The 17,509-nt window shown below is 58.8% G+C and overlaps 1 protein-coding gene across 1 annotated transcript in view; it reads right to left on the reverse strand.

Annotated features, from left to right (window-relative positions):
- The window catches only part of PGM3 (phosphoglucomutase 3), a 20,020-nt gene extending 4,419 nt beyond the window's left edge, over positions 1-15,601 (reverse strand). Inside the window, exons 1-10 of the mRNA XM_078880302.1 lie at positions 15,308-15,601; positions 12,386-12,661; positions 11,928-12,112; positions 11,726-11,793; positions 10,830-10,963; positions 9,895-10,093; positions 9,053-9,210; positions 8,010-8,093; positions 7,509-7,607; positions 4,966-5,085 (exon numbers count right to left, since the gene is read on the reverse strand). Coding sequence (XP_078736428.1) covers positions 4,966-5,085; positions 7,509-7,607; positions 8,010-8,093; positions 9,053-9,210; positions 9,895-10,093; positions 10,830-10,963; positions 11,726-11,793; positions 11,928-12,112; positions 12,386-12,592 — 1,254 coding nt within the window. The 5' untranslated portion in view covers positions 12,593-12,661; positions 15,308-15,601. The remainder of the gene's footprint in view (positions 1-4,965; positions 5,086-7,508; positions 7,608-8,009; positions 8,094-9,052; positions 9,211-9,894; positions 10,094-10,829; positions 10,964-11,725; positions 11,794-11,927; positions 12,113-12,385; positions 12,662-15,307) is intronic.
- Positions 15,602-17,509: the final 1,908 nt, after the last annotated feature.

The raw sequence follows: 17,509 nt of genomic DNA on the forward strand, positions 1-17,509 counted from the left end.
GCCAGGCACACACACACATGCACGCGTTACACGCACACAGCTACGCTCGCACGCACACAACGTCAATACCGCGCGCTACACACACGCGCACACACACAGGCGCAACGTGCGCGACAGACACCGGTGTGTAATAACTGAAGAAATTGTGTACACACCGTGCATCACACACCGTGCATCACACACCGTGCCATCACACACCAACCACACACACCACCACCATACACACACACACACACCACACACACATCACACACACCACACACACCACACACACACCACACCACACACACCGCTCACACACCACAACACACACACCACACCACACACACACCACACACACACACACCACACACACACACCACACACACACTCCACACACACACAGCTCACCTGCGTGTCAGCCTCGGCGTAGACACGCACCAGGTCCTCGGTGCCGGACGCGCGCACAAACGAGCGGCCCGCCGTGCGTAGCGTCGCACGCGGGCCTCCACCTCCTGGCTGCAGGCCGGGCGGCCGCACAGCCCGGCGCTCCGCGTCCTCCGTCTCGATCACGCGGCGGTCCGACACCTACGCGGCAACAACAGCGACGACGACAAAAGACAAAGATCCCCCGCGTAGCCTTAACAGACTGTAGGGGCAAGTGCCGTTCACGAGTAGCAGCGACTATGAAGGCCGGCACGGCACACGAGGGGGAGAGTGGCCAGTGCCAAGCCCGGCCGCCTTTGTCTCCCCAGTGCTGGCGATGTTTACTACACGCCGCACCGGGTACTCGTTTGAGCTGACCGAGCGGGAATTGTACTTTGGTCACCAGGTTGGTAGCACAGCGTGCTAACCGTTGCAACCCACCCTCCCCCTCGCACACACACGCACACAAAGACAAAGACGCCCGTATAGCCTTGACAGACTGTAGGGACAAGCGGTGTTAGCGAGTAGCAGCGCCTACGAAGGCCGGCACGGCAACACGAGGACGATTGTTTACCTTTCCTATTCCGTGTTTTTGTATTTGTCGTAACGTTCTGGACATCTGTGGAAAAAGAGCTTTAAAGCCCATCAGATTCCTCCAGTACAAATACAGATTCTGATTCTCAGTTGAGTGGGCTTGGGATGGACACGTCCCTGCCTCGCAAAGGGATGATGATGATGTGGATGGGGGGGAATGAAGGCGACGACTGTAACGTGGAGGAACGTCCACCACCACCGCCGCCCCTCTCCTCCGGCTACGCCCCCCCCCTCCGGCTACGCCCCCCCCGTGTGTACGTACGTTGAACTTCTTCCGCATGCACGCACGCCAACGCACGCACGCACGCACACACGCACGCAACCGCACGCACGTGGCCAGCTGCGCAAATCGCGGCGGTCCCGAGCTGCGGGCCGTGGGCTGGGTGCAGGAGGAGGCGCGTCACCTTGACTTTGAGCTGGCGGTTTGGGCAGGTCCGTGTACATGGAGTCCCACTGCGGCATGGAGAGGCCCCGCAGCGCCAGGATGGCTTCAATGAGCAGCATGTCCGAGATGGCATCTCCCACCGTCTGCACGCATGTGCACACACACGTGCACACACACGTGCACACAAAGAAAAAGATTCCCCTATATAGCCTTCAACATATTGTTGGGGCAAATGCTGTCAGAAGGTGCACGTACATACACACGGACACACGGACACACACACACACGTACACACACACAAAGACACACACACACGGGCACACACACACGTACACACACACATGTACACACAACAACAACAACCGCCATTCGCCACTAAGTGGCGGTGACGTCACCCAACGACGCTTGTGCCAGGCCAAGTGCACCTTGAGGCCACGTGGAGTGCCGAATGCCCAGCTGGCAGGAGGTCACAGGGCAGACCCAGCAGGTGCCACGGGTCGACCGACCGAGATGACGAGATGACTGGCTGATGCACCACCTTTGCCCCCTACTAGTGCCAACTTGCTGTGCTTTAGCCACCCGGCGCTCCGCTCGTTGTTGTGAGCGTCGCTCCTCCGCCCTCCGTTGTGTTGTAGGGCGACTGCCTCCAACTGCCCAGTAGCGTCCTTCACAAGCCTCCTCCACTGAGGCCGATCTTGACACCGCTGGTACCAGTAATCGGCAAGTCCACTCAGCTCCACGTCCTCCCTGTACCACATCACTCATCTCTTCTCTAGCCCGTGCCGCGCCCATTTAGCCCCCTCGATCCGGCCCGAACAAAAGCTGTTTAGGCATGCGGTGGCTGGGCATGCGGGCGACATGACCCAGCCAACGCAGCCTTGCCTGCCGGAGGAGCTCACCGATGGGACTTTGACCAGATCTTTCAAGGATTTGTGAGCTCCTCACACAATCCAGCCTGGTTAAACCCAGGATGGATCGTAGGCAGGCCAGCCTAAATGTTTCCAACCGGCGAAGATGCTCCATTAGGGGGGTCTACGTTTCGCAAGCGTAGAGAAGGGAGGGAATGACCGTGGCCGAGAGACCTGAGGCTTCGTGCGGAGCGACAGACCCAGGTAGCATCCACACAAGCGTTACGCAACCGATGAAAAGTATATTGCCGCTCGACTGATTCGGAGTGAGACCTCTGCTGTTAAACTGGAGCCGGTCATAAGCACACTGCCCAGGTATGGGAAATCTCTCCACTCTCTCCACAACTACCCCATCACCGATTGGAGTTGTGGGGGTGGAGTGTCCGATGGTACAAAATACCCAGGCAGGTGCTTAGTTTTTGGTGGGGCTGATGGTAAGGCCCCATCTCTTAGTGGCACGCTCCTAGTCTCAGCAGCAGCGTCTCCAACTCCTCTTCTGAATGAGCAGCTATTACTAAATCATCAGCATACATAACGTGTTGACCAATAGGGAGCCATCCCTTGATCGCACCCGGGCGTCGATCAGCCTCCCATTATATCTGTACCAAATGGAATTCCCCCGGTACAGCTATTGAAGGCTTCACGAACTACGCAGTCGAAATAGATGTTAAATAATGTGGGAGCCAGAGGACATCCCTGTCGCACCCCAAGGTGTACAGGGAAAGGCTCCGACTCCCGGCCACGTAGTTTTACCCGGGCCCGCTCACCATCATGAAGGTCCCTTAATGATCGTGAGCAGAGGGTCAGGGACTCCGAAAGCACAAAGAACAACCCAGAGCCCAGGCCTATTGATGGTATCATAGGCCTTGACCAGGTCAATAAAGCAGAGATGTAGGTCTTGTTAGAATTCCCTACACCTCTGCTGTAGCAGACGGACAGAAAATATGGCATCTGTGGCAGGGACCGCCCTTCCTGAAACCGCATTGGGGTTCCGCAAGCCTCTCCTCAGCGTGCCTAGCAAGGCGGATGTTGAATAATCCTTGCCAGGACCTTTCCCGGCACACTGAGGAGTGAGATGCCCCTGTAGTTGTTACAGTCTGTTCGGTCCCCCTTCTTAAAGAGGGGGACCACCAGGGCATCCTTCCAATCCTGCGGTACCCGTCCAGCGGTCCAGACTGTTGTTATGATGTCATATAGGGCAGTCTGTGCACAAACGCCACCCTCCCTCAGCATTTCGCTTGGGAGATCATCTCTGCCAGGTGCCTTTCCTGGTCTCAGACTCCGGATCGCCTTAAGTACTTCCTCAACAGATGGCACCTCAGCCAGCCACTCACAGGGGGTGACCTCTTCCAGATATTTGAGGCACGGGCAGCCTCAGCAGGTATCCCCACTTTGTGCCATGATGTTTTCCTGGCTGAGAGATTTTCCCCTCCCCCAGGACCTCACAGAAATGCTCACCAAATCTGCAAACCTGTTCCTGGGGTTCGGAGATTGGATCACCGTTTTTTTCCCCTAATGATGGTAATAGGTGTGGCGCTGCAGGTTACTTTTTTGATGGAGTTAAATAGTGATTTGTGATCGCGGGCCACTGAGGCAGACTCCATCTCCTCAGCAACCCGCGACCACCACCCATCCTTGCAGCGCCTTACGGCTCTCCGAACCTCCGAGCACACACACACACACGGACACACACACGTACACACACACATGGACACCCCCACACAGCTGCCTACGTACGGTTCACACCGGCACCTGGTGCCTAATTGTAAAGGCTCAGTCGACCTAGGGGAGGACCAGAACTGCTTCAGACATCACTCGCTGGGGCTGGGACTCAAACTCGGGTCGCCGGGTTCGTGGCGCGGTGCACTGCCAACCGCTGCAGCGGGTTGCGGTTGTTGGTGGTGCAGTGTTGGTGGTGGTGTGGTATTGGTGGTGGTGCGGTGTTAGTGGTGGTTGCAGTGTTGGTGGTGGTGCAGTGTTGGTGGTGGTTGCGGTGATAGTGGTGGTGCAGTGTTGGTGGTGGTGCGGTGTTAGTGGTGGTGCAGTGTTGGTGGTGGTGCGGTGTTAGTGGTGGTGCAGTGTGACGCGGGTCGCTACGGTCGTCGTCGCAGACGCGGCCCAGCGGGATTGCAGCGGTGGTGGTGCAGTGGTGGTGGTGCAGTGGTGGTGGTGCAGTGGTAGTGCAGTGCTGGTGCAGTGGTGGTGCAGTGGTGGTGGTGGAGGACCCACCTGGTTGATGAGGTTCACCGTGTGGTGGAGGACCCACCTGGTTGATGAGGTTCACCGTGTGGTGGAGGACCCACCTGGTTGATGAGGTTCACAGTGTGGTGGAGGACCCACCTGGTTGATGAGGTTCACCGTGTGGTGGAGGACCCACCTGGTTGATGAGGTTCACAGTGTGGTGGAGGACCCACCTGGTTGATGAGGTTCACCGTGTGGTGGAGGACCCACCTGGTTGATGAGGTTCACCGTGTGGTGGAGGACCCACCTGGTTGATGAGGTTCACCGTGTGGTGGAGGACCCACCTGGTTGATGAGGTTCACAGTGTGGTGGAGGACCCACCTGGTTGATGAGGTTCACCGTGTGGTGGAGGACCCACCTGGTTGATGAGGTTCACCGTGTGGTGGAGGACCCACCTGGTTGATGAGGTTCACAGTGTGGTGGAGGACCCACCTGGTTGATGAGGTTCACGGTGTGGTGGAGCTGCTCGGCCGCTCTGCGTCGCTCCACCCCAGAGTTGGCGTCCTCCATCGCGTCCCGGATCTGCTTCTCGGCCGCGTCGCTGAACAGGACCTGGGGAGGGGGGGGGGCGGAGACACCGGGACACCAACCGTTGTCACGGCAACGCAGGCTGTGGCCTATCGTCATGGCAACGTGGCTGGGCGCTGGTGGCTGCGTTGCACGTGGTTCACGACAACAGCGAGCGCAGCGTGAATGGCCGGTGTTGGGATGGCAAACCCGGCACTTGTGGAGGCGGTGAGGGTGTGTGGATTAAAGGCAAAGGTTCCCCATATAGCCTTAACAGACTGATGGGGCAAGGTGCTGTTAGCGAGCACCGGTGAAGGCCGGCACGGCACACGAGGGGGGAGGGTGGCCAGCACCACGCCCGGCCGCATTTCTCTCCCCAGTGGCGATGTTTACACACCGCACCAGGTACACAATTGAGGCTGAGTCGACCTAGGGGAGGCCCAGGATTGGTTCAAATAATCGTCACCGGTGTTGGCCGTGAGCGGGAATCGAACCTGGGTGCCCGGGTTCGTGACACAGCGCGCTAACCGCTATACCACCGCTCCCCCACGCACCCACGCACGCACCCACCCACGCACCCACCCACGCACCCACGCACCCACGCACGCACCCCACCCACGCACCCACCCACCCACGCACGCACGTGACACTCTCAAACTTGCTCGCCGCAGAGGTCACCGTCTCCCGGCTAAGGGCCCGGCTATGTTGCCAGTACAGCAAGTGGGTTAGTAACCATCTGTACGGGGATGGGTTCATCTCCGGGTGCTCCGGTTTTCCCGCCACGTGTATAATCACTCTTTCATGCAGTCGGCCAAAACATCCTAATATAGGACCACAGAGCTTGGACAACGGTCAGCACCGATCCTGGCTGTCTTCCCGCCTGGCTGTGGTGTCTGGATCTCTCTGAATCTCTCTCTCAGGGAGAGCGAATGAAACCCGCGCGGTACCAACGTGCGCATTTAATTTCAACAAACACAACTGCCGACGCGGATCCGGAATAACAACGATCACGCTGCAGGGGCACGCAGAGAAGTCGACGGCTTGGGCGGGAGCAACGTGCCGACTCACGGTGATGGAGGTTGTGTGCGGGAGCGATGTGCCGACTCACGGTGATGGAGGTTGTGTGCGGGAGCGACGTGCCGACTCACGGTGATGGAGGTTGTGTGCGGGAGCGATGTGCCGACTCACGGTGATGGAGGTTGTGTGCGGGAGCGATGTGCCGACTCACGGTGATGGAGGTTGTGTGCGGGAGCGATGTGCCGACTCACGGCGATGAAGGTTGTGTGCGGGAGCGACGTGCCGACTCACGGTGATGGAGGTTGTGTGCGGGAGCGATGTGCCGACTCACGGCGATGAAGGTTGTGTGCGGGAGCGATGTGCCGACTCAAGGTGATGGAGGTTGTGTGCGGGAGCGATGTGCCGACTCACGGCGATGAAGGTTGTGTGCGGGAGCGATGTGCCGACTCAAGGTGATGGAGGTTGTGTGCGGGAGCGACGTGCCGACTCACGGTGATGGAGGTTGTATGCGGGAGCGACGTGCCGACTCACGGTGATGGAGGTTGTGTGCGGGAGCGATGTGCCGACTCAAGGTGATGGAGGTTGTGTGCGGGAGCGATGTGCCGACTCACGGTGATGGAGGTTGTGTGCGGGAGCGACGTGCCGACTCACGGTGATGGAGGTTGTATGCGGGAGCGACGTGCCGACTCACGGTGATGGAGGTTGTGTGCGGGAGCGATGTGCCGACTCAAGGTGATGGAGGTTGTGTGCGGGAGCGATGTGCCGACTCACGGCGATGAAGGTTGTGTGCGGGAGCGATGTGCCGACTCAAGGTGATGGAGGTTGTGTGCGGGAGCGATGTGCCGACTCACGGCGATGAAGGTTGTGTGCGGGAGCGATGTGCCGACTCAAGGTGATGGAGGTTGTGTGCGGGAGCGATGTGCCGACTCACGGCGATGAAGGTTGTGTGCGGGAGCGATGTGCCAACTCACGGTGATGGAGGTTGTGTGCGGGAGCGATGTGCCAACTCAAGGTGATGGAGGTTGTGTGCGGGAGCGATGTGCCAACTCACGGTGATGGAGGTTGTGTGCGGGAGCGATGTGCCAACTCACGGTGATGGAGGTTGTGTGCGGGAGCGATGTGCCGACTCAAGGTGATGGAGGTTGTGTGCGGGAGCGATGTGCCAACTCACGGTGATGGAGGTTGTGTGCGGGAGCGATGTGCCGACTCAAGGTGATGGAGGTTGTGTGCGGGAGCGATGTGCCGACTCAAGGTGATGGAGGTTGTGTGCGGGAGCGATGTGCCGACTCACGGCGATGAAGGTTGTGTGCGGGAGCGATGTGCCAACTCACGGTGATGGAGGTTGTGTGCGGGAGCGATGTGCCAACTCACGGTGATGGAGGTTGTGTGCGGGAGCGATGTGCCAACTCACGGTGGTGGAGGTTGTGTGCGGGAGCGATGTGCCGACTCACGGTGCCGTGGCCGTTGGCTTCGAAGTAGACGCCGACGTCGGCCTTCTGGGCCTGGTGGTGCAGGTGCTTGACTCCCGTCTTCACGCAGTGCACAGGCACCTGCAACAACAACCACGATGACAACAACTACAACAACAACCACGATGACAACAACTACAACAACAACCACGATGAAAACAACTACAACAACCACGGTGACAACAACCACGATGATAACAACCACGACGACAACAACCACAACAACCACGGTGACAACGACAACCACAACAACAACCACGATGACAACAACTACAACAACCACGTTGACAACAACAACAACCACGAAGACAACCACAACAATAACCACGACAGCAACCACGACGACAACAACCACAACCACGGCGACAACAACCACAACAACCATAACAACAACAACAGCCACGATGACAACAACCATAACAACACACCCCCCCCACCGTGGTTCGCCCCCCACTCCCCCCTCGAGAGTGAGGAGTCTCTCACCCCGAGCGTGCCGGTGAGGAAGTGCGTGGAGCTGCCGTTGGCGTAGGCCGTCTGCACCACGGACACCTGCAGCTGCAGCGCCGCCTGCAGGGAGGCAGCAGAGTCCACCGCTTGATGTCAGAGGTCAGGGGTCAGAGCGGCAGCGCGGAGGTCAGGGGTCAGAGCGGCAGCGCGGAGGTCAAGGGTCAGAGCGGCAGCGCGGAGGTCAGGGGTCAGAGCGGCAGTGCGGAGGTCAGGGGTCAGAGCGGCAGCGCGGAGGTCAAGGGTCAGAGCGGCAGCGCGGAGGTCAGGGGTCAGAGCGGCAGCGCGGAGGTCAGGGTTAGAGCGGCAGCGCGGAGGTCAGCGGGCCGCACTACGAACTCGGCGACTCCGAGTTCGATTCCCGCTCAGGGCCAGCAACACCACCGTTGACGATTTTCTGAACCGATCCTGGGCCTCCCCGAGGTCGACTCGGCCTCAAATGAGGACCTGGTGCGGTGTGTGAACATCCGCACCTCCGATTAGCACGGTTGGCTACGCACGGTGCGAAAGAAGTTCAACGTACATCCAGGGATATAGTCGCAACGACCGCATTCTCTCGATTATAGGGCACACATTTTGTATTTATCTGGGGAATGCACAAGAGGTGTTTTGGGTTAGATCGCGTGAATATAAATTGTCATTAACCCACCACCGCCCGACACAGCCAATAGTTAAGGTTTGCCACGTAAGCAGAACGTGCCAGTTAGTAATTACTTGAGCGCACCGGCGTGTTGGAGAGCAAACCCACGACGTTGACAATTCGAGTTGTACGACGTTGGGGGATGCGCCGAGAACCACGAGAACCTCCGGAGCAAAATCAGCGCAAGGCCGCAGCGCCCTGCGGCACGCACGCACGCCCTGCGGCACGCACGGACGCACGCCCTGCCCTGCGGCACGCACGCACGGATGCTACGGCGGGTTTCATCGTCGGCGGCGGGCGGGCAGACTCGCCCGCCAGGCGGAGCGACGCGGGACTGGCCGCTCCGTGCGCACGGCCCACCCCCCCCGCCCCCCCCCCGCACCTGCTTGAGCAGATCCTGCAGGAAGTGTGCGACGAGCGTCGCGATCTTGTCCCCGTCGAGGAGGTGGAAGCGGCCGGCGTCGTCCGCGTAGAAGAAGACGACGCGGTCGCCGTCGCCGTCGAACGAGCAGCAGTGGGCGTTGGGCGCCAGCTCCACTCCTGGGGGGGTGGGGGGGGGGGCACAAGGCCAGGTAAAACCCCCTGAGCTACGAACAAAGTGGCTCGACGTCGTCATCATAATTGTGGAAATTAATATTTAAAAAAATGTTGATTATCCATAGTAAAGGTTTTTCTGGGGTTAGTTTCGTGGAAATATAAATGTGTCGTTAAACCCGCCGCCACCGCCCGACACAGCCAATTATTAAAGGTTTGTCACGTAACACGTAAACAAAACGTGCCAATTAGTGACTGCTTCAGCACACCGCTTGCGTGTTGGAGAGTAAACAAACAGGATTTACAATTCGAGTACTGTGATTACAAGCAGATTCGTCAGGCAATTAGCCAGAAACATCATGAGCACCAGGTACTCATTTGAGCCTGAGTCGACCTAGGGGAGGCCCAGGACCGGTTCAGATAATCGTCATCGGTGTCAGCCGTGAGCAGGAATCGAACTCGGGCCACCGGGTTCGAAGCACAGGGCGCTAACCACTGCACCCCGCCTGCACCCGCCTGCACCCCGCCTGCACCCCGCCTGCACCCCGCCTGCACCCACCTGCACCCCGCCTGCACCCCGCCTGCCCCCCGCCTGCACCCCGCCTGCCCCCCGCCTGCACCCACCTGCACCGCACCCCACCTGCCCCCCACCTGCACCCCACCAGCGCCCCACCGACCTCACACACCCACCCTGCGGAGGCTTCTGCTGCACCTTGACGTAGTCGGCCCCGCAGCCCTCGTTCAGCTTGCCGGCCGTGCCGTCGTTGCTCACGGCAACGCTCAGCTGCTCCCGCAGGGGGCCCAGCAGCTCCGAGAGCCGCGGGGCGCCGATGCCGTTAGCCGCGTCCACGGTGAGACGGCGGGGGAGGCCCTGGGCCGGAGGCGGAGCCTGCAGGCCGCGGGGGAGAGGCCCGACGGGCGGTAAACTCGGTGCTCTGCGAGCGTCAAGAAGAGCCGCGTAGTAGCTCTTTGGGTTGCTCCAGCATCAATCAACATTCGGATCTTCTTGGTTCTTTCGGTAAAGCCACGTAGAAGGGAAATAATAAAATAAAAATAAAACATCATAAAATAAAATAATTCTCACGACGTTTCGGCCACAACGCAAGCAGCCGTCCTCAGGTGAAGAACAGGGCTGTCGGAAAGACAGCGTCTGAATGGGCACCACCAGGCTTGGCAGCGTATATTTAAGCTGGGTTGGAGGGGGAAGGGCGCCTTGACAAAGGAATTCCCCCTCCAACCCAGCTTAAATATACGCTGCCAAGCCTGGTGGTGTTCATTCAGACGCTGTCTTTCCGACAGACATGTTCTTCACCTGAGGACGGCTGCTTGCGTTGTGGCCGAAACGTCGTGAGAATGATTTAATTTTATTATGTTTTATTTTTATTATTTTATTATTTCCATTCTACGTGACTTTACCGAAAGAACCAAGAAGATGAATCCCTGCAGTCACGAAAGCTTTAAATCGAAACATTCGGATGCCGAATAAAGATTCTGATCTTGGTGGTATGCCGCCCATGCGGTGCGCGATTAGTCTCAACTATTGGCCCAGCGAGCGGCGATCGACAGCTGAGCGCGACGAGGAGGGAGCAGTGAGGAGGAGGAGAGGGGAGGAGGAGTGCTCCCACCTGCTGGAGGAGCGCCAGGAAGGCCTGCGTGAGCTTGTGAGCGTAGCCCACCAGCGAGGGCTCCCCGTAGCGCCCCTGCGTGTTGTGGCACCGCACGACGTAGTGCAGCTGCGGGGTGGTCACCAGCCCCAAGTCTGCGGAGGTAAAAGACGCTCTCGGGATCGTGCACGCGGCCCCCACCCCCGCCCCACGGGGAGGGATACGGAAACACGGAGAGACACACGGAGGTGTCTGTGTTAATTCTAGACTTGAAGTTTTCGTGACTGCAAGGATCCATACTCTTTGGTTCTTTCGGTAAAGTCATGTAGGTGAAAATAAAAATAATAATAAAAATAACTAAATTTAATCACGACGTTTCGGAAGCAACACAAGCCTCCGTCATCAGGTAGGACAGCCACAGCAAGAAACAATCATCTTCTTGGTTCTTTCGGTAAAATCACGTAGAAGGGAAATAATAAAATAATAAAAATAAAACATAAAAAAACTATTCTCACGACGTTTCGGCCACAACGCAAGCAGCCGTCCTCAGGTGAAGAACAGGTCTGTCGGAAAGACAGCGTCCGAATGGGCACCACCAAGCTTGGCAGCGTATATTTAAGCTGGGTTGGAGGGGGGGAAGGGGCGCCGTGACTTTACCGAAAGAACCAAGAAGATGAATCCCTGCAGTCACGAAAGAAATAATTAGTCCACTCCAGCAAATTATGTCTTGCTGTGGCAGTCCTACCTGATGACGGAGGCTTGTGTTGCTTCCGAAACGTCGTGATTTTATTTAGTTATTTTTATTGTTTTTATTTTCACCTACGTGACTTTACCGAAAGAGCCAAAGAGTGTGTCCGTGTTAAGTGAGAGGTGTTTGAGCACGGACACGTCTGCGAGGAGGGATGAGTCTGCGTTACCCTGGTAAGTCGACCCAAGTGCCTCCACGCCGTCCATCACGGCCCGAGACAAAGCCTCGCTGCTCGGCCTGCAAATGATTGAATTTGATTGAATGTACAGAACAACTCCTCCATCATCATAAATGACGTCCCCTTGTCAGTCGACTGCCGGGTGAAGGCCTCCACCCCCCCCCCCCCCCCCCCGTGTCTCTCTCCGCGTCACCTCGTGTCTCTGCCCAGCAGCACGTGGCTGGGCGCCTGCATGTCCACGCTCTCCGCCTCCGCGATGGCGCGCAGCTCGCTCGCCAGGGCCCCGTCGTCCGCGTTGGCGAGGCGCGTGGCGTGCTCCTCCCACGAGGCCACCAGCATCTCCCCGAGAGGCTCCACCAACTTCACGCCGTTATCCTCCTAGAGGTGAGAGGAGTGAGAGAGGAGAGAGGGGAGATGAGAGAGAGGGGAGAGATGAGAGAGAGGGGAGGTGAGAGAGGGGAGAGAAGCAGGCGAGAGAGGTTTTAGCGGAGTACCGACGAGTATACAATTATTGCAACTCGCGACTCTACGGGACGTCCGGCAAGAAACACGACCAAGCTGCAGCGTGCGTACAACATTCTCCGGCGCGCGGTGTCGTGACGGGGCACCGCACGACCCGACCGTGTCCGTCCGGCCCCACGCGGCGCTCACCTCGGGGTTGTGCGACGCGGTGACCATGACGGCGACGGCGGCGCGCACGGCCTTGGCGCGCAGCGCGGCGAGCAGGCCCATGCGGAAGACGACGTGGGGCAGCCGCTCGGCCAGCGTGCGGAACCCCGCCGTGCCGTACTCCAGCTGCAGCGCCGGCGGCTTCGGGCGAGCCGCCCCCCTCCGCCGCACCTCCTCCTCCCACGCCATCGACTCTTGCCTGCTACTTTCGCTTTGCTCGCTGCTGCTGCTGCTGCTGCCGCTCGCTTCTTGACCTTCCTACGGCCAACAAGGTTCAGAGATCGATTCGGTTGCGAGTGATTCGTTGCTGAGAGTTGCTCAATTGCTGATGTGTTTATGTATGTCGGACTTCTTTCGCATCGTATGTAGCCAACCGTGATAATCGCAGGTGTACGAAAAAGGTGCTGATGCACGCACACCACCCAACCACCTACCTACCCACTCGCTCACCAGAGGTCGCAAACGGGTTTTGATTCCTTACCCGTACCCGGCCGCACCAGGGTCGCAAACGGGTACCCGTACCCGTACCCGGCCGTACCCGTACCCTACCCGATACCCGGCTACCCGTACCTGGCCGGGTATCGGGTAGGGTACGGGTACCCGATTGCAACCTCTGGGATGAAGCCATGTTGCAGGCGCGGGTGGGATGATTCTAGGAACTTGAATTGTGAGAAGAGACAAGACGTTGGGAAATGAGTGACAAACGGTGACTCACCAGTGACTCACAGCCTACCCGTACCCGTACCCGGCCGCACCAGGGTCGCAAACGGGTACCAAGTATCGGGTAGGGTACGGGTATCGGGTACCCGATTGCGACCTCTGTCGCTCACCCACCCTACCCACCCCACCCATCTCACCCACCTCCTCACTCACCACCCACCCACTCACCCACTTACCACCCACCCAATCACTCTCACCCACCCACCCACCCACTCACTCACCCACCCACTCACCTACCCACCCACCCACTCACCTACCCACCCACCCACTCACCTACCCACCCACTCACCTACCCACCCACCCACTCACCTACCCACCCACCCACTCACCCACCCACCCACCCACTCACCCACCCACTCACCTACCCACCCACCCACTCACCTACCCACCCACCGACTCACCTACCCACCCACCCACTCACCTACCCACCCACCCACCCACCCACTCACCTACCCACCCACTCACCTACCCACCCACCCACTCACCTACCCACCCACCCACTCACCTACCCACCCACCCACTCACCTACCCACCCACCGACTCACCTACCCACCCACCGACTCACCTACCCACCCACTCACCTACCCACCCACCTACCCACCCACCCACCCACTCACCTACCCACCCACCCACTCACCTACCCACCCACTCACCTACCCACCCACTCACCTACCCACCCACCCACTCACCTACCCACCCACCCACTCACCTACCCACCCACCGACTCACCTACCAACCCACCCACTCACCTACCCACCCACCCACCCACCTACCCACCCACCCACCCACTCACCTACCCACCCACCCACTCACCTACCCACCCACCCACTCACCTACCCACCCACCCACTCACCTACCCACCCACCCACCCACCCACCCACTCACCTACCCACCCACCCACTCACCTACCCACCCACCCACCCACCCACTCACCTACCCACCCACCCACCCACCCACTCACCTACCCACCCACCCACCCACTCACCTACCCACCCACCCACCCACTCACCTACCCACCCACCCACCCACTCACCTACCCACCCACCCACCCACTCACCTACCCACCCACCCACTCACCTACCCACCCACCCACTCACCTACCCACCCACCCACTCACCTACCCACCCACCGGCCTCGTGATGCGTCCAACACGGGCTGCCCCCCCACCCCTCCTAAATCCTCATTCCCAGTCGACAGCCAACGAAGCTCGTGGTGGGGCATTCCACGTTCCTGCGGCAGGGACGAGTCTGACATGAACCTTAGGGGACAGCCCTGCTGACTTCCGCACAAACTTGGCGACTGGTTGTTGTCCAGCCCCGTCGAGAGACGAGATGTTGATGATGTCCAACGACTCTCTAACTTCGACGCTAACATTCAACGAGAACTGATTTGATTTTTTTGACAAAAATTTACCTCCGCGGATTATTTCCCTTGGCCCACGACAACATGGCGCTTAACTCATCAGAGTCATTTAATGAAGCGGCAACTCTGGTTTAAAGCTCTGTTGTTCAAGTTGTTGTTCAAGTTGTTGTTCAAGTTGTGTTGCTCAAGTTGTAGATCTGCCGGCGGCAAGACAAAGATCCCCCGTGTAGCCTTAACAGACTGTAGGGGCAAGTGCTGTTAGCGAGCAGCACCTATGAAGGCCGGCACGGCGCACGAGGGGTGGGTGGCCAGCACCACGCCCGGCCGCCTTTGTCTCCCTCGTGGCAATTGTTCACACACCGAACCGGGTGCTCATTTGAGGCCGAGTCGACCTAGAGGAGGCCCATGACCCGGTTCACGTAATAATCGCCACTGGGTGTGTTGGTGGTGGCCGTGAGCTGGAATCGAACTCGTGTCGCCGGGTTCGTAGCGCTCACCACTACACCACCGCTCCCCCAGCGAGCGAGTGACACACACACACAACACACAACACAAAGTGTGTTGTTGTTGTTGTTGACAGCATCCCAATCGAGCCGTCTCGCACGGCCTTGCTGGCGAGGGCGCGTCCACAATCGGCACAGCGCCAATTAACAAACAAATATTTTTTTTAAATCCGCGAAGCGGTTTCGGCAAAGCGATGTCTCATCAGCTGGCCCGAGGCAACCCTGACGGCAGCGTTCATTATCGCAACAACAGCAACAAACACCGCACTACGACAACCCAACTAGACAATCACAATAGTCTAACGATTGTTGTTGTTACCGTGAGGAGGCCGCGGCTGGTGTCGAACCCGTGGGGTCGTGGGCCCAGCTGTGTCCGGGATCACCTCGTGACCTGCCCCCCCCCTCAGCTCTCCTCTACCTCTGCGGGGCGACTGCTCAGCACGCTCTCTCTTTACTCTCCCCCTGGGAGCTTTACTCTCTCCCTGGGCACTGAACTCTCTCTCCCTGGGCACTGAACGCTCTCTCCCTGCGCACTGAACTCTCTCTCCCTGCGCACTGAACGCTCTCCCTGGGCACTGAACTCTCTCCCGCCCTCTCTCTCTCCCTCTCTGACAGGGACACGTGGCGCGTGCCCATCGCTTCCGTGTGGGGAGGGGCGCGGGGTGGAGCCGGGGAGAAAGGGGGCGGGGCTTGTGGGGAGGGGGCGGGGTCGGGAGACATTTTTTATTAATATGGGGCGGGGCCTGTATCCGAGTCACACCTGACCCCGGGGGGTCGAGGGGGTGGGCCGTAATGGGAAACGTATCGCCCAGCGTGGAGTGGGGAGCGCTCCTGCGCGTGTTTCTGGGGGTTTAATTCGGGGGGCCACGGGGGAGCGAGGCTGCATGATTATGGACCGGGCCAGCGGGGCCAGTGCCCCGGGGCCTCGCACTACCAGGGGGCCTCCAAGCCTCGGGCCGCGCGCGGTGCGTGGCCCAAGACCTCCGAAGAAGTTCAACGCCAGGGCTCTCAATGCGCACAGAGCAAGCTGACCACTAGGCCCCCAGACCCCCTGGTGTCTACAACGTGAGCTCACCACTAGCCCCCCAGACCCCCTGGTGTTTACAACGTGAGCTCACCACTAGCCCCCCAGACCCCCTGGTGTTTACAACGTGAGCTCACCACTAGGCCCCTAGACCTCTTGGTGTTTACAACGTGAGCTCACCACTAGACCCCCAGACCTCTTGGTGTCTACAACGTGAGCTCACCACTAGGCCTCCAGACCTCTTGGTGTTTACAACGTGAGCTCACCACTAGCCCCCCAGACCTCTTGGTGTTTACAACGTGAGCTCACCACTAGCCCCCAGACCTCTTGGTGTTTACAACGTGAGCTCACCACTAGGCCTCCAGACCTCTTGGTGTTTACAACGTGAGCTCACCACTAGACCCCCAGACCTCTTGGTGTCTACAACGTGAGCTCACCACTAGGCCTCCAGACCTCTTGGTGTCTACAACGTGAGCTCACCACTAGGCCCCCAGACCTCTTGGTGTTTACAACGTGAGCTCACCACTAGCCCCCCAGACCTCTTGGTGTTTACAACGTGAGCTCACCACTAGCCCCCAGACCTCTTGGTGTTTACAACGTGAGCTGACCACTAGCCCCCCAGACCTCTTGGTGTTTACAACGTGAGCTCACCACTAGACCCCCAGACCTCGTAGTGTTTACAACGTGAGCTCACCACTAGACCCCCAGACCTCTTGGTGTCTACAACGTGAGCTCACCACTAGACCCCCAGACCTCTTGGTGTTTACAAAGTGAGCTCACCGCTAGACCCCCAGACCTCTTCGTGTTTACAACGTGAGCTCACCACTAGACCCCCAGACCTCTTGGTGTCTACAACGTGAGCTCACCACTAGGCCCCCAGACCTCTTGGTGTCTACAACGTGAGCTCACCACTAGGCCCCCAGACCTCTTGGTGTTTACAACGTGAGCTCACCACTAGGCCCCCAGACCTCTTGGTGTTTACAACGTGAGCTCACCACTAGGCCCCCAGACCTCTTGGTGTCTACAACGTGAGCTCACCACTAGGCCCCCAGACCTCTTGGTGTTTACAACGTGAGCTCACCACTAGCCCCCCAGACCCCCTGGTGTTTACAACGTGAGCTCACCACTAGGCCCCCCAGACCTCCTGGTGTTTACAACCTGAGCTCACCACTAGACCCCCAGACCTCTTGGTGTTTACAACGTGAGCTCACCACTAGGCCCCCAGACCTCTTGGTGTTTACAACGTGAGCTCACCACTAGACCCCCAGACCTCTTGGTGTTTACAACGTGAGCTCACCACTAGGCCCCCAGACCTCCTGGTGTTTACAACGTGAGCTCACCACTAGACCCCCAGACCTCTTGGTGTTTACAACGTGAGCTCACCACTAGACCCCCAGACCTCTTGGTGTTTACAACGTGAGCTCACCACTAGGCCCCCAGACCTCCTGGTGTTTACAACGTGAGCTCACCACTAGGCCCCCAGACCTCTTGGTGTTT

The sequence above is a fragment of the Lampetra fluviatilis genome, chromosome 57, assembly GCF_964198595.1.
Source record: "Lampetra fluviatilis chromosome 57, kcLamFluv1.1, whole genome shotgun sequence".
Classification (NCBI taxonomy): Eukaryota; Metazoa; Chordata; class Hyperoartia; order Petromyzontiformes; family Petromyzontidae; genus Lampetra; species Lampetra fluviatilis.